At 39.7% G+C, this 18,055-nt stretch overlaps 2 protein-coding genes across 10 annotated transcripts in view; one reads left to right on the forward strand and one right to left on the reverse strand.

Annotated features, from left to right (window-relative positions):
* espn (espin) overlaps window positions 1-17,770 on the reverse strand; it is a 48,802-nt gene extending 31,032 nt beyond the window's left edge. For 2 of the 4 annotated variants that reach the window (XM_042410021.1, XM_042410020.1), the window contains exons 1-5: window positions 16,480-17,768; window positions 13,481-13,674; window positions 3,270-3,456; window positions 2,684-2,866; window positions 1,358-1,489 (exon numbers count right to left, since the gene is read on the reverse strand). In XM_042410021.1, coding sequence (XP_042265955.1) covers window positions 1,358-1,489; window positions 2,684-2,866; window positions 3,270-3,456; window positions 13,481-13,674; window positions 16,480-16,779 — 996 coding nt within the window. In that variant the 5' untranslated portion in view covers window positions 16,780-17,768. Of the gene's footprint in view, window positions 1-1,357; window positions 1,490-2,683; window positions 2,867-3,269; window positions 3,457-13,480; window positions 13,675-16,479 lie in introns of all 4 variants that reach the window. The other 2 variants (XM_042410022.1, XM_042410019.1) reach the window with 1 other exon arrangement.
* Window positions 1-18,055, forward strand: part of acot7 (acyl-CoA thioesterase 7) — a 130,652-nt gene that overhangs the window by 27,900 nt on the left and 84,697 nt on the right. The window lies entirely within an intron of this gene.

The following is an 18,055-nucleotide window of genomic DNA, read 5'->3' on the forward strand; positions in this document are numbered from 1 at the left end:
ATTATTAGAATATTTAAATACCATTGTTGACTAATACTGCGCACAATATGAAATACAGTTTGGACATGGAACATGTTGTCACTAAAGCAGACATGGTAACTCATAATCTAATTCAGAGTCTGATGAAGTAGAAGTTGACCATTTGTGCTACTGAAGGAACAAATACTGTATGTTTCCTTGTTTTGACCTGTAAGATTAGAGCTCCCATTGGCCCAATTAGTGTCTGAAAATGTAAAAACACATCAGTAAGACATGCTGTGCCCCCAGGTTTGATAAGAATCTGACCAGCAATGTCTGAAATATTGTGCAATCCTTCAAGAAACATTATAGCAGCTTAAGGGTTGCAGGTATGTGGAAATCCAATAAGTGGAGTCTGAGATATTGTTCATGACGTACAAATAATTAAATGTTGTATTATCCTGAATGTTGATATTATTTGACATAAAACTCTTCACTGAATCCAGCTGAAATCACAGATTGCTATAACAAAGGGTCTATATAGGCTTAATGCAAAACCTTTCCTTGAGTAGATATTAAAAACCTTATTTTTTTCTTACTTAAGGCATATTTTTCTAAGTTTCAGTTCATACTGGAGCCTAACTGGCTGAGTTAGGAGAAACTCCTGAAAATAAGGAGCGTGTCAGTCCAAACTTTAGGACTCCTACATTTTTGACCTGCTCACTCACAGCCATGCGCTGCAGGGAATGCTCCTCATCACATCAACGTTTTGGAAAACTACAATGATAGTGAACCTTTAACAGTATATATGATTGCGGGCGAGTTAATAAGGATCCAGTTAGCTCATTAACATGTTGAAACAATACAATAACTCAGCAGATGATGGTTTGCACAACTTGGAATATCTCAGACATCTGTTAGGATTATTCATGAAACCAAAAATGGTTTCTCAGACTGCACTTTGTTTTATAATTCATTAAATAACACCAACTGCATTAAATAAAAAAAGCTGATTTCACAGTAAAATAGGTGGGGTGCACACATTACCCTCAAAAGAATGAAGATTTTTTCCTCAACTGGACAAAAGTTGCAAAATAGTTGACAAAATATCTAGAATATAAGATATATACAAGATTTGTTAATAAGATCTGTCAATCAAATTTAATTTGTTCCTCGTGCTCCTGTGTATTGAATATTTTATTTGACGTTCACTGACAGACAGGTCACCTGTCAACAAATCACTGTAGAGATAGTTAATATGTTTATTCATGAAACAGGATGTCATTCATAGCAACAGGCTCAATCCCAGCCAAGTTCCCCTCAGCTGCTTTGTGAATAGCTCTTAAGAGGAGGCTCAGCTACAGCCCCAGGACATGTAGGGCACAGCTGTGTCTCTTACCATGTTCTCCACAGTGCGCAGATACTTGGCACACTGGGAATGGCCGTTGTATTCAGCCAGGTCTGCTGCTGTGAAGCCGTCCTGGTCCCTGATGCCCAGATCCACCCCATTGACCACGAGGATCTGACAGCACTTGAGAGTGACATGAAAGAGACAGATAATTAGTTCTGCGGAAACCTTGTGAAACCTTGTCTCTGGTCAAGCTTTATCACTGTTTGTGACAGTAAATATCAACTCTGTACATACAGACTTTTCCGGAATAATAATGACATGTACCGTTAAAAACTTAAATAAACTCCAATTAAAGGCATGATTAACTGCAGGGGAATACAACTAAAAAAATATCAGTAGCATCACTTTAATTCAGTATAAAAGGCAGACTCACTGTATCATATAAACTACCTGTTCTGTTTTTATATTATATTTACACTGGTACCATAATTCAAACTTTAATAACATTCCTTACTACATTTGAATTAGTCATCACATCCTCACTGAGCATAAGAAGATGTGAAATTTTGCCTGATTCTTCACCGATCATCTCATTCAAAGACTGCTCATAAATCAATATTAAAGAAGACAGAAAATTACCATATTAACAGCAGATTACTTAGTGTATGAATGTAATGCTTTACTTAATGATGGAGGAAACCTTCATCTATTCTAGCACAAAGCATGGCTGTCTTGTAATCAAAAGAATCATAAAAACCGTTTCAAACATCTGTTACGAAACCCTGTCAAGTGCCAGGTGAAAGCCAGGCTAAGCTCGTTGTTCTCAGATTGAGCAAGCTTTGTGTTCCCATATTGACTCATATTTGTGTTTGCGTCTTAAAAATGTTCTCTCCAGTTCAAAACTTGAGCAAACACCTTGTAAGTCAGGGTTTGGGTCAATTTAAACTCCTCTTCTGCAAAGTAAATGTCAGAAAAAATATGAAATTTCTCCATGTTTAATATATCAAGCTTGTGCTGACACAGCTAACTGACAAGACTCGGATACCACAAAACATTAGTCAAAATAGTAGGTTGGAGTGGGGGCAAAACCATTAAACCATTCATTCAAAATAGATGGCTTAGTGTGAAACCCAGTGTGGATGGATGGATGGATATGTAAGCGCATGATATGAATATGGTGTACTGGAGAGTGTTGCATCTTGTAATCACTTCAGGAAAATGACGCAGCTCCTCTTTCTCTGGTGACTAAAGAACTTTTCCAGTACCATACTGTACCAGAAAGAAGAGCTTTATTTACCTGTATTGTATTTTACTGTTAATTCTAGTTTGACTCTGTGCATTACATTAGAAAAAAAATAAGACAGAAGCACTCACCTCTAGTTCACCATTCTCTGCGGCGTCATGAAGGGGCGTTCCTCCCCAGTTGTCAGTGACAATCTCGCCGCCGTGCAGCAGCAGCCAGCTGAGCACCTTTGCGTGACCACGACTGGCTGCAAAATGCATGGCCGTGGCCCCGTCACCATCCCTGTCTGTCAGGCTGATCTCTGTGAAACTCATCTACAAGAGGGAGGACAGCAACACAAGTTATAGTCATCTTCTATTATCTTAATGAAAGTTTTCAGTTGCATTTGCAGTTAAATTTTAAATATGTGCTTTTTTAGATAATTTATTTATAAAATATGATTTTGGATGATCAAAAAAGCCAAATCACGCTCCAGTTTTTCTGGTGTTAGGAAGCATAATTTTAGATATGCAGTGGATAGACTCGGACTAGAACTTGAAGTAGTTACAGCACTTATCATAAAATATCTGACTGCATTACTTACATATTCTCAGATTTAAGTAAATATATATATAAATATACAATTCAGTAAGTATGGGATGTGGGTCTAGAAATAGATCAGTGTACTTGATGTTGTTTTCAAGATTTGATCTATAGGATCTTAACATTCCAACATACCAGCCAGACTATGACAGTATTATGGCCCATCTGGGCTGCAGCATGCAGAGGTGTCATCCCATCGTTGGCTCTGATGCTCGGATCTGCCCCACAATCCTTAGCCAGTAATTGGACGACCTCCAGATGACCCTCCTGGCAGGCCAGGTAGAGCGGTGTGGCACCATTCTTAGTTTGGGAGTTGACAATGCTGTAGGGAAATTAAGCAGTATGATAAATAAGAGAGGCCATGGAAACCAGATTTCTAATAAAGAGGCTGTATGTCGCAGCCTGTCCTCTCTTTGTCTCTTACATTTGAATGGTCGGATAGAAACAAAATCAATGTAGAGTTGATTGTTCCCCGATTGTGAACATACAACATACAAGTCTGCTGAAAATAAACCAGATTGGTGATATCCATACATGCTGACACCCAAAAGAGTTCTATATAATTTTACAATCTATAAAATGGATAGTGGATCTATGTGTAATTCACTGTGGTTTCAGATATGTGATGGATTCAGCTTTACGGTTTCATGGTACAAACAGGACTGACTGGATAAGGGTTTGTTTAATATCATGTCCAGACCCACAGTTGCAGTGGAACATAAATACTTGTGGTCATCAACATTTTTTTCTTATTATTTATTATTATTTATAGAGTATCTCAAAAGCAAACAAAGCAATGAAAATCTATAATTAATTTTATGTACATACAGTATACTGTATATATATTTTAAACAGAATTCAAGCATTGATTATTTGCAGTAATCTTCCTTTAAGGCTTAATAAAGACTAAAAAACAAGGAGAGCTTGGGTTTCAAATGACAATGTGACATGTAAATTGAATGCAAAACTATTACACAGAGCCTGCCAAAAGAAACAAAACAATATTTTACTTCTGTGGTTGAGTCTGAAATAGGTGACATTTACTTAGATTATCCATTATGTCTCATTTATAATTACAATTTGTGCTTACAATGAAAATTGGCCATTTTATGCTTAAATAGAAAATCCAAAACTTGAAGTGTTTCCCCTGGCTTCAGTTTTCAGCGCAAGAGTATGAGACTGTGGAAGTATTCTGAAGCATTGACTGTATATAAAAGTGGACAACACATCTCCACTTCCTACCACGATGCAAAGTGAAGCAAAGTGAAAATACAGACGTGACTGAAATTATTGGTACCTTTGCATTTTATTAAAATAATGCACCATTCACCCCGAACAGTGTTGAAATTAAAAGATATTTTTATATCTATGCATGTCTATGTTTGGTTTGCAGTGGAACAAAACAAAAAAGTTGTGAAAATAACTGAATTCATGCTTATTCTACAAAGACATTCTGAAATAGCCTGGACAAAATTATTGGTACCTTTTAGAAGTTGTAAGAAATAATTGATTTGTAGTGATACTTTAAGCAGACTATTGTGTTTAAATTAGTATCACAGGTGTTTTCAATCTTATAATCACTCATGCAGCCAGTTTAAAAGGAGAAAATTACTCCCTCTGCTATTTTGAGCCACTGTTTGCATCACATTGAACATGGAAAACAGAAGGAAAACTAGACGGTGGTCTGAAGACCAAAAAAAAGTAATAGCCAAGTATGGTCAATGTAAAGGTTACAAGACCATCTCCAAAGAGCTTGATGTTCCTGTGACCACTGTTGCCAATATTATTTAGTTTAAGTTTAAGGCCCATGGAACTGTAGCCAACATCTCTGGATGTGTTCGCAAGAGGAAAATTGGTCTGAGATTGAACTGAAGGATTGCTCGAATGGTTGAGAAAGAACCAAGGAAAACTTCAATACAGATCCAAGCTGATCTTCAAGTTTAAGGTACAATAGTTTCAAGTCACATCATCTGTCGCTGTCTGAATGAAATTGGGCTCCATGGTAGAAGACCCCACTTTTAAGAGGGAGAAACAAAACTTGGACTTTGCCGAAATGCATGTTCCTTCTGGGAGAATGTGCTTTTGACAGATGAAACAAAATTAGAGCTTTTTAGTAAATCACACCAACCCTATGTTTACAGAAGAAACAATGAAGCCTTCAAAGAAAAGAACACCGTGAAACATGGAGGAGGCTCAGTGATGTTTCAGGGTTGCTTTGCTACGTCAGGCACTGGGTGCCTTGAATCTGTGCAGGGCACAATGAAATCAGAAGACTATCATGGCATTTTGGGGTGAAACATATAGCCCAGTGTCAGAGAGCTATGTCTTACATACATGCATACATACATACATCAAAATGCACCCAAGAGTGGATAAGAAGAAAATGTTGGACCATTCTGAAGTGGCCTGAATCCTGATCTGAATCCCATTGAACATCTGTGGAAAGAGCTGAAATTTGCAGTTGGGAGACAGCAGCCATTAAACCTGAGTGAACTGGAGCAGTTTACTCAAGAAGAGTGGGTCGAACGACCAGTGGAGAAGGTAGAAACCTTATTCAGAGTTACAGAAAGTGCTTGACTCCAGTTATTGCCTCCAAAGGCTTTGCTACAAAATATTAACTTAAGGGTGCCAGTATTTTTGGCCATGCCATTTTCATTTGTTTTATTGTATTAAATAATATATTACGTTGTAAATCAAAAGCAAAGTTTCAGTTATATCCAACGTGAAATAAAGAATGATGGATACCATATATTTCTGTCAGTTTCAACTTAATACAGAGAAAATTTAGTTTTTTTAGAAAAAGGTGGAAGGGTACCAATATTTCGGCCCCATCTGTATGTTGTTGCTGGGAGCTGCCATCTTGCTTGTATGATGTCATTTGGAGCCAGAGTCTGCGCCATGGATGTATAATAAGAAAGGGCGCCGCCACTCAGCATTGCAGCCAATTTTTCCCAGTGGTCACTCATGGTATTGCAGCAAAAAATCTCCCTGCCGCCCAAAAAGCATTTTCCCCACAGACCGCCATTGTAAAGGAGACGTCTGTAAAACTGTTGACAGGACGCCTCAAAGTGCAAACAACGTCAATTATGACTCTTTCTATTATGAATTTTTGATCCATGGAGGTTTTATATTTGTTAAACTTTCCTCGAGCCGAGAAAAGCGATTTAAAAATCTGTGACATCACAATTTAAAGTCTATGGGCCGAGCGGGAACTCACAGGCAGGGCCAGTGGGGGAAACACTACTGCGCATATTCAGTGGGCCGCACAATGCGGAAGCAAACCCGGAAGCTAGAAACTTTTTTTGGCATATGCGCCAGGCAAGCAATTCCTGTAGGACTGAATGGGCACCATTTTTAGTCCGGTATCCAGCTCTTATAATACATCCATGGTCTGTGCAGTAGAGTCAGGCAGCGGGATGACGGCCTGTGGGACACGCCCCCTCAGCCCTCCCACCGCCTGACAGAAGGTTTGAGAGCGGCTGTCACAGCTGTCAATCATGACCCCCTTTTTATATCGTCAAATAATTAATTAAAAACAATCTTATCAGAAAAATGAGCACTTGGACATAATTCAGCGTGTTAGAGGTACTTAAAATGACAAAAGCCATCTTTGGGAAAAATGTATTTGAAATGCACTTTGATTTTTTAGTTTGGCTCATGTCCCATCCGCATGGAGGGGGCGGGATTTATGACCTATACTGCAACCAGCCACCAGGGGGCGACTGAGATATTTTGGCTTCACTTTTGAGCAGCTGTCATGTCATCCATATTTATATACAGTCAGTGGTCTGAAGGCAACAGGTAACTGTGACAGGAAAACATGCCTTTGTCAATGTCAACATACGGCTGTTCGGAAAGCAGACAGTTGTGACGCTGAGCCAAATCCTGGTCTCTTTATTTCCAAAGGCCCTTAGCCACACCTCCCATGCAAAAGCTCATCCAATGCCTGTATCTCTCCTTGTCCCAGATCTTTTCAGTCACAGCGGGAGGTCAGTGAGTGAGCGGGCACTTCCCCTCTAAATCCCATAAGGTCGTGCTTTATTTGGATGCTGACAAATGAGCAATGAGTCTCCTAAGAGGATTATCACTCCACTGGCTTTGCCCAACTTGCTTTGTGCTTAACGCAGGTCTGCCAGTGGCCAAGACGGACTAAGTAGATGACGAGGAGGAGTAGAGAAGGTGAGGCAAATGAGAGGCAGGGCTTAAGTGGACGGGTGGATCCTGTAGACACAAAACATGACCCTGCCAAGCTTTCCCTCTAAAGGATGTGGCTCAAAGCCAACACTCTACTGACTAAAGACCCCATCTTAAGGTACCATGTGGGTCTGAGCTCTCAGAAAAGAGATACACATTCTTAAAATAACATCTTCTAGGGAAATTGTTGGTATCCAAAATAAATTTAGTCAGACAACTCTGAGGCATAGGGTTGTCTTGGAGGCAAACATTAGAGTAAACAATGGAGGCCCCTTTGGGTGATCTAGGGAAAAGTTCTAAGTAAAAACAAGCACATCGTAAATATTTCACAATATGAAGGGGAAGTAATCTGGAGTTCTATCATCAGGAAGTGGACAGACAGGTTTAATTATTCATGAGTGTAACCAAAGTGGGATGATGTTCACCTGTGCAGTGGGGTCTATGTCAGAGAGAACCTTACATTTGTCATTAATCCTAACCACAAACATTGTGAGAGTGACAAACTCCAGTGTGTTCGAGGTAAGATGGATATGATTCTAACAAAGCACAAACTGCCTCTGTCACAACTGTCCAAAGTGAAGAGGCTTGAACACTCTCCACTAAAGAAGTGCTGTTGGAGAACAGGTGTAGATTTCATAGTGCTGAGAAAGAGGTTAGCCTTGTGTGACGACACAGCTAGCAAGTGGCACAAAGGGCAAAACCTCGCCAATCACTTTGTCACTCAAAAAGAAAAACACACACTCCGAAGTAGCAGACATTTGATATATTTCTAGTTCAGCTCCGATGAGTAATTTACCTCAGTAATTGTCTGTACACTGTCCCCTCCCTTCCCCCCACGTACATGATAACAAAGACCAAGGTTATCTTCATTACAAGCAAAGTAATTGATGTCACACTAATGGTCTTCTTGCCTGATAAAAGCTCAATGGCTATTCCTGTCTAAATAATGAATGTTGTGGGAGAATTTATACACTTTATTTGGCAATGTGACCTAGATATCTTGTGTTTGCAATTTTGAAAGTTGTTATATATTCCATCATGTAAATCTATTGATTACATGATGTGCAGCTCCTATGTAGATCTAATGTGTTAGGCTATAGTTGTTGACAGCAGAGCCCCAAAACATTAACATTAAAACACAGACCTGTAGAGCCACAAAGGCATTTGATATGGTCAAAAATGTTCGGTACTTTCCAACTGAAGCTATACATCATCAAAACTAGATAAAACAGCCTTGTCTTCACTTTAATGCTCATATATAACAATTTTATCAGATGAGTTTTAAAACAGTTTCTCAGCCTGGAGAGAAATGTATAATCCTTCACTTTAAGAATTGCACATCCAAGGTTTTAACATGACAACAACACTCTTACAAAGTGTACAGTTATACTGAGGGCTCTTTGCCCAAAAGCATTTCATTATGGCATGTTGGATTGTGTTTTGTGAGTTTAAACCTTGTGTTGCGAAAGGGAACGGAAAAGGGATTTTATCCAACTTGTAGCAAGAAGTTTTGTGAGAAGATTTGTGCTGAAGAAAATGCATGCGGCTCAGCTCTTGGCTTGGTGAAACACACACCTATTTACCCCTTGCTTTCCATGTGTCTTTACTTAATTCCGAAAACCTCACTTAAGAACTACTTTAAACAACTCAAAGCTAAAGAGAACACTGATTAAACCTGTTTGTGGGCTGCTACACTGATACACAATAACCATAACAACCAAAATGACCTTCAGGGAAGAAGCAAGAAGGCCCTCGTATCCTGAGAAAATACTTGTAGTGTTAGTGTTTAGCATTCTGTGTAATGAGTCCACCTTTAGACAGGTAACTTTCTAGAATATCCTAATGCGGAGGTCTACCCTTCTCAACTGCATGTTGGAATTATGGCTTGGCCAAAGATCTTAATCTGTGCTAATTGATTGCATAACCTGTCTGTAGCCTCTCTCCCCTTTTCTCTCTCTCTCATTCATTCAGTCTTTTGTGTACCAAGGCTATCAGTGGAGGAACAGCACATGAGCCTGTTGGTTTTGCTTCAGGGGGATGGATGGGCGAACAAGCTGACAATTCAGATGTGGCTTATAAATCTAACAAACACTACAATGTCTGGAAACAGAGCCACATCTGTGCTGCGCCAGTCGTACCACAAAAAGACTGTGATCGCTTAATGACTAGAAGATTGCAGACATTTGAATACTGCAGCAGTTTATGGTTACACCTCCCCCTGAGTGCTTGTCCTCACTTCACAGAGGACTTTTGGGGAAACTCATTTGCTATGTTGCATTTGTAACAATTTTATCCAAACAAAATAACAATACAATAAAAAAAATACAACTGCTACAATTGCAACCAATACTGGCCTTTTATATATATTTATATATTTCAATAAAATTCTTACCCAGCCAATGAATAGATATAGTAATGGTAGTTTTAGCGTTTAGGTAGTTTTAGTTTTAGTGCTCTGAATGCTGTAAACTTCTGTAGATATGGAGATGGAGTGGGGTAACATTAGGTGAAGATGTAAACTTGAACCCTCAAACTAGACCACCAGCCTCCAAAAGTCTATCAGTCAAAACCTAGGGGGATGTATTCAGTTTGTTTTCAGTTTGAAGCTGTGTAAGCGTTAACAGCGTGAAATACAACACAAAACAGATTGTACCACTTGTAAAGAAACTTATTGTCACAGTCAAGTTTGTAAATGACAGAGAGGGTAATGCTGCAACCAAAAAATGCAAGAAATGACTTCGAATGTAGTTTGTGTTGTTTGTTTACTGTTTACTACGTGTTAATGTATCTACTATTACCTCTGTGTAGCATTATGTTTTACTGTCATTAGGCTGCCAGTTACTAAAGTGATGATGTAAGAGAGGGGGTCATGTTATCCTTGTGATTTCTCAACTGGAACAAACTCTGAGCCATCCAATTACCTCTTAAAACTCACTGATACAAATTTGCGGCTTGTAATAAACCCTGAAACAAGAATGCTATCTCCCTGCTGCAAAGTTCCTTTCTAAACAATGCCTGAGGCTGGTGACCAGAAAGAAGCCCGTCTATTCAAACGGGTTTGTTTTCCTCATTATCTTATCGCCGGTTGGCGCTACTGTGTGTCACCGTGGAGATGGTGGTAAACAGCAACCGTGGGAGGGGTGGAGGAGAAGAGTGAATGGGGCCCAGCTATCAGGGAGCTACCGTGTCCCTGGGGCTCATTAAATTTTCAGCAGCTATGCACCTGTCTGGGCTGCAACTAGACAATATTGGAGGTGTAGAGCGCAAGGTTAGTGCCCGGACAAGCTGCTCGTCCTGCTAAAGTCATCAAAGTCAAAGCAATTCAACAAACAACACTGTTAAGTTTTGAGACTATATCATAAATGATTTACATTTCTATTTCTTTATGACAGCAGTGAATGATTGCTGTTGATAGCTGAAGTAGACACCAGCACAGAGAACATCCATCAGCTCAACAGTTATCTCCATATTTTCCTTTTTTATTCTTTTACATCACCAGACAGGTGCTGCTATCAATAATGCTAAACAGAAAAACCTAGTAGTCTTAACATTACCATAATATTATCCAGTGGGATCTGTTCAGGTGTTGAATTCACTTTAATATATAGACTAAAATAGAAACAACTAATTTAAGTTTTAGAAGCATTCATTACTTGTCACTTTCAGCAGGGAGGCATGATCAACCAACAGCCATACTGAGATGTCACTGAGCAAGTCTCTGAGCTCTACACTGTATGTGTCATTAAATGCATTTGAATGTAGTGCGATGCAGCCACATTTAAGAAGAACAGTGTCTTTAGAAGAACAACAGCTAGACCATTCTCTCAAAGTGTTTATTCCAGTGACTGTAAGTGTTACTGTTACTGCTTCCTGAGGAAATTGTGCATTTAGAATACTTTCACATTAGCTGAGAAACGGGTTAATGCTCTGGAATTAGACCACAGTTACATATTACAGAATATACATGGCGCTGAAATGCTGTAGGTCACACATAACTGGCTAATTAACAGATAGGTAGTCCACTCGCCTACTTGGCAATGTCATACACAAAATCCCTGTGAATACTTTTTTACAAATATATTCACATGGGTTTGATGATAATACACTTGAAATTCAAAATATACATGTAACTGCAATTCACAATGGGAATGCAGCATATTACCTCTTTTCTCATATTTAAACTCAGTTTGATGCTACGTGTGCACCAAATATGACCTTTCTACACTTTGAACTTAACAGTAATACCAACTTTCAGACATTTGGTCAAACTTTTATATGAGCTGTTGAATACTAAGGCTTTGGTGCTGCCAAATCTGCACTTAAATTGCTGCATCATGATCACACATCTTATCACAATCAAACTCAACCTCTCTGGTTTGCTGTACAAAAGCTGTGCTGACTGAAATGAGAGTGCAGTGACCCTAACCCCACTTCCCTTTTTACTATGTAATACCTGCCCTGCAAATGACCTGGTCGCTCTGTATAACGAGTCTGTGGTGATAGTTTGTGCTCACTCTGTCTTTCCAGCTCTGTGCAATCAGTGTTGTGTCTTAGAAAAGACAACTCAGTCTTCCTAATGCCTTACGCGTGTCCATGGTGATCATATGAGCGGGTGTTATCTCTACAGGGCACAGGTGGGTCTGACACAGCACTGATTAGGGATGATATCCGTCGAGGGGTAATCACACAAACACACACCTACCTAATTTAGTAATACACAGCACAATCTGACAACACAAATATTAGATCACACACACTTACTTGACTGACATGGCACTCACAGCACCCATAGACATCATTCTAGATGTATTACATAAGCAGCACATGGGGGGTTATTGTGGTGTGCAGTATTTTGCGAAAAGTAAACCACTTAGAGGTTTTTTTTTAAATGGGATTTAAACTGGTAATTAGATTGCCACACCGGTATCAAAAAAGCAAAGTTCAGGTTGATCCCCACCAGTGCCAGTGGGTACTGTAAATACTACCTAAGTATGAGCCCAAAGCTCATCAAATGACTAAAACTCTGGCTGCGGTGTTTCTGAATTGTTTGGTTCAGTAACTCATTAGAAAGAAGAGTTGACTTGAAATCTGGTCATTTACCAACGTCAATTTTTCAAATTGCCAACGAAGTTAAATCTGAATCTGAACAGTGGATCCACTCTGAACTGCTTCAGTTACAAACAGTATGACATTATATATTTGCTGTTTATCCAAACTTTGTGTCACACCTGTTGATACTGTATGTAAAGCTATTACTTTTAAAGATGCAGCTTGACTTTCTCACTCATTTACTGCTGTGCGTTTTGTGGGATGATTTAGTCTGTTTACTTAAAATCTTGACGTAACTCAGTGTCCTCCTAACTTGTAGTTATTTTTTAATTAATTTTGGAGTTCACAGTTTCAGTAACATATATTAAAATGTCTTCGAGTAGGTGGAACAGTTACTAATCACAGAGGATTGGGAATGAATGAAAAGGTGAGGACTGAAAGTACCTTCTAGAGACCAACAGATTTTTAGCACTGATCAGTTGGATGCTCAACATCACAGCATTGTGTATTACTAATGTTACGCTTCGTTTGAAAAAGATATATTTGTATAAAACCTTGTAGAATAGGTGTTGAATACTCAGTGTTTTTAGACACACAATCAATGACACCTTGTAGCAGTCTGTGCTCGGCCTGCATTAAGGCAGTTCATGGACATGTCAACCAAAAAGTGCCTGTCAAAGGTGCAGTGTGTAGAATTTAGTGGCATCAAGCAGAATGGACTTGGCACAGAGGCCGCCATGTTGCACCACCATGTTTCTACTGTAGCCCAGAACAGACAAACCAAGCACTGCCTCTAGAGAGGGACTTTCGCATTTTTTGCAAGTTTCGCAGCCACCGTAGGTTCTCCTACACACTTGGAAGGGGAGGGGTATTCAGTTGTTTGCAATCTGCAACCTCACTGCTAGATGCCACTAAATCCTGCACACTGGTCCTTTTAAGAAAGTAATTTGCATTCCCTGCCCAAAATTTACCAAATTAAGTCACTGTTAGACAACAGAAAGACGGAATCGACAGCTTTGAAATCATAGTTAGCTCAGATTTCGAAAACGGTGAAAGACAGCTTACAGACCACTGCAAAGAGAAAACCACCATGCAGCTCTTACTTTGGGCTGTGCCCCAGTAACAATCGGAGAGAGGGCAGGTCTCCCTTGGCAGCTGCATAGTGAAGGGGTAGGGCGCCTGCATCGGTGGTGGCCCCGGGGTCCACCTCCCCACTCTTCAGCAACCATTCGGTGATCTCATGGTGACTGAAGCGGGATGCAAGGTGGAGAACAGTGGCACCAGAACTGTCCCTGTCCTAGAAAACAAAGAAGGAATAGAGCTGAAATTTATGGGTTTTGCAAGTAAATTTCCTGTTATTATTTCTCAATAAAAAAGAACAAAATGTAATATCCAAAATACTTTCATTGTGTAAAGAAGCTGAATCTAAAGTTACAGTGTTTTTGTGCTGTATCCTCCTGTAGAAGCCAGCAGTCACTCTGATTTGACATTATAAAATTACAATACATTTTTTTAGGAAGTGGTACCCAGCAAATTCCATTCAATTCAACAGACCAGAGTTATGTTAGTAGGCTGCTGCCACTCAACTACAGTAGTCAGATATGATGTCTTCATTTTGGGAAATAATAAGGTTATTATTGGCTACGTTGTTGTAGTATTTACTGTTGAAATGAATGAAAAGGGAATCGGTCACACAACTTTCTGTGCTGTATGAGATGAATGGTTCATATTCCTTTTTCCATAAAGGTTCATGTTTAATTTATGTTTCATATACAGAAGCTTTAAATTATTTAAATGGTTAACTCTGTTCAATGCTCAAAGCTCTGATTTTCTGAAATATATATGGAACCTTCACAATTTACAAGAGTAGCAGGCTGAAAGGTAATGAGTCCTTGCTTGACCCGTAAAATAAAAGAAAACTGACCACACACACAACATTGTTCATGAAATAAATAAAATTTAATATATCATTGGGCTTCTAACTGACTTAATTTCTAAGCAAGACGCAGACTGATGATTGCACCTACACCTGCAGTATAATCAGCAGAGCCAGAAAAGAGAATCTGAAAGGTCCCGGAAACTAAAATCACATATCTGTCACAACTAAAGTGGTTAATGATTAAAAATTTGTATATTTGTACAAATGCCTACATATTATTATTTGAATAATATGTTAACTCTCTGATTCAACCTTGACTGAAACAAGACATCACTTTACAGCCTCTATGTCCCTTTAAAACTTGTGTTTACCTCTAACATACTATTATTTTTTGTGTCTAGAGGTGAAACAACAGCTAACAGAAAAGAAATAGAATTGCATATACATGCTTTCAGTTGGAGAGGAAAGTGTGGTTTTTAGGTTAGATGTTTATTAATGCTTATCAACTAAGAAGCTGCATCTGTAGTCTGAGGCAACGGAGTGCCTTAAATTAACATCATTAACATCAGATATAATCAGGATCAGAGTGCAATAACAAAGCAAAAGACACAATGATGAAAACTGGAAGCCAGCGCTGACCACTTATCAAGTAGATTGCCAGTACTAGTGGTAACTGATAGGTTTTACTAAATGTCAGCCAAGTATCTTATCAGTTGGTGTCGTGGGGCGCTCTTTGTTGCTCTTCTGCGGTTGGTCAGGCAGCCCTCAAAAGTAATGGACACAGTAAGTAGATGGAAGAGCTCTTATTACTACTTCAAATTTAGAATCACAGATTACATGAGGTCAGATCGAGTGCCTGATTGACTCAGGTTTTGTACTTGTGTTTGTGCTGTCTGAATTATTTTTGAGTTAGAGGAGAAAACTTAATGTGGGTCAGCAAAGTTGTTTATCGTGATTAGCACTGTTGCCCCATATACCAACAAGGTCTTGAGGATGAGTCTGTCTGTGTGGAGTTTTCATAGTCTCCATATATATACATGGGTTTCCTCCTACAGTCACAAAGACATGCAGATTAGGGGAACAGGAGTGTCTAAGTTGCCGGTAAATGAATGTGTATGTGTGATGACCTTTGAAGAGAGGACTCTGCCTCTCATGGTAGGATGCAGCATACTCTGAAGTTTAAGCAGGTGTAGAAAATGGATGGATCGTCACAATACAAGTGCTGGTAAATACTGTATTAGGTTTGGGTTGAATACGTGAAGACATATAGAGAACATTATAGTACAACACTACTGTATTACAGCTTTTACTAAGACTCCTTCAAAGTTCCTGCTGCATTCCTTCCCTGCTGTGAATACTTTGCATCTTACCAGCAGGGAAATGAGGTAATTGAGTCATAGGGGATCATAAGGTTTAATCCATCATGTGAAAGTTTAACCATACTTCTTGCCAAACATTAGCCCACTATCACATCAAACTACACTGACATTATGTGGGGTTTTTTGTTCCCTTTCTGATGTACTGTACCTTTCTTTATAATGGATGTTCAATTTGCAAATCCAGTTTTGCATACTTCATTATCATGAGAACATGAGCAACAAGACAAAAGCCACAAACTTCAAAGGGGAATATTAACATTGTAGTGCATTGTAAATGCCCTGACGATGATAGTATTTTTACTTGTACTGAAGTTTTGTGAGTTTAATTTGATTTCTCTATTCATATAGATTTTAATGTTAGTGTTATGCTACCTTTCAACATATCTAAATGTCTGGATGAGGAAATCTGAATGAGGATTTCTTCTCTTTGAAAGGGACCAGTGTAGAGCCAGTCTAGTCACCATTCATTTTTGAATTAAGTTTTCTATCACCAAACCGATAAAGGTTGCCTGTAATGAAACGTATCTCTGAGTTTATTCTACAAGATGTGTCCACCTGCCTTGAGGAACAACTAAAACACATGAACAATTTAATTGTAGTGACGAAATATGATGATCTAAATGCTGTTTCCTAAACTTTCTCACTTTTGTGTGTAAGGATATATTAGAAATGTACTTTTTAAACATGAGAAAACACTGACATCCCAGATCTAACCTCAGCCGGAGAGGTGAAAATGTGGTTTGGGTGATGGAAGGTGAGGCAGAGCTGAGAGATGGCAGTCAGGTCAGAGGAAATTGCATTAGGCAACAGTCTACTACACTCCACTATTGACCAAGTCACTCACCTCTGGCCGACATCCACCCTGGGTCAGCAGCCACTGTAAGCAGGCCAAGTTGCCGGTGGCTGCTGCGTCATGCGCCGGGCTCGCCCCGTTGTTAGCCAGGCAGTTGCCCGGCAGTCCTGCCTCCTCCACCAGGAAGCGCAGGCAGGTCAGTTTCCCTGCCCGGGCTGCGTGGTGGACCGGTGAGGCTCCTAGCACATCCTTCACATCGCTGGTTAGCGCCTTTGCCGCTAATTGCACTTTCAGAGCCTGCACGTCGCCTTGCCTTGCGGCGAGCAGCGTCCTGTCCCCCTCCACCACCATGACTGCCGCAGACTGGACGACTCCTTCCTTCGGTAGCCTGAGTTGAGCCCGATCGGTTCACCGTGTGGCTGGGGTCAGCATTGTCCCCTTTGAAGCGTCAGTTCATCTCAGTCACCCGATTAACTTAGTAGGAAAGCTCAGTTATCGCTCCACATCTTTCAGAGCCAAATGGTCCGTTATCCTTCACACGCTGCACATTTTAATACGCGACTTTTTTACATGTTGAAATAAAACTCCGTTTTTGTTTATCTGAGTGTAAAACTAACCTGCTGTCTATGTTTTGTCCGATGATGTGACCCAGTTATCCGCTTCTTTTCTCTCTGACGCCCGCAGGATGCTGAACACCTGTTGCACAAGCGCCGCACGAGGATATTTGTTTTTTTTGTGTACCACTAAACTACTTTTGTTTATTTCGTTTGTTCAAATAGTTTCCTAATAACTAAACGCGTGTCATGTGCTTCAGAGAATATTCCGCAGTGTTTTTCTTCCTATAGCAGATGGCGACATGGGACTGAGCGCTTGTTAAATAATCCATCAGGGGGAGGATCAGTGAGCCTGTTACAGGTTGTTGCTTTCTGGAAATCGGCTCAGAAGTTAAAGGCGCAGTGCGACCAGGCTACTTAAAAGTGTGACCATAGTCCAACAGAGAAAGTTACACAACTGTGGTGGGGGGTGTTAGTCAAGTATAGACCGTGGCTATGAACTACTCCAGCGATGGAGTTTTTGAACACACGCCCAGGCCTGTTTGCATACAGCATTAATTTTACATATGGCAGTGAAATCAGCATCACTGGACACCTACTGTTTGCATACTGAAGAGGTCCATCTGGTGGCCTTTTGGAAAACTGAGCTTCTGAAAAATAATACTTGTGTTTTGGTATGTGTATGTTAAGTGAGGTATTGTAGAAGTTTCTTGCTGTGGAGATTGAACATGCTAATCCATACTGTCTGTACAGTAGTAACAAGTCCTCCAAATTAAACTCCTTGGAGCTAAAACAGTCTGATCAACATAATCAATCTTCTATTAAACTGTCAATATAATAGTTCATTATAAATGATGGTTGAGTAATAATTGCTTATGTAGCTGAAAAAGAGATTCATGTTTTCTATTTTATACTGAGCCAGAAGGCTTATTTATCACAATTTTATATGGTTATCGCTAAAACTGATAGCATCAGTTTGAAGTTTCTGGTTGTGGTTACAGACAATCTCTGAACTTTATGTATAACGGTGAAGAACCTCTTAAACTTTTAGCACTTTGTTGATTGTTGCTCTC

This window comes from Thunnus maccoyii, chromosome 4 (assembly GCF_910596095.1).
Source record: "Thunnus maccoyii chromosome 4, fThuMac1.1, whole genome shotgun sequence".
NCBI lineage: Eukaryota > Metazoa > Chordata > Actinopteri > Scombriformes > Scombridae > Thunnus > Thunnus maccoyii.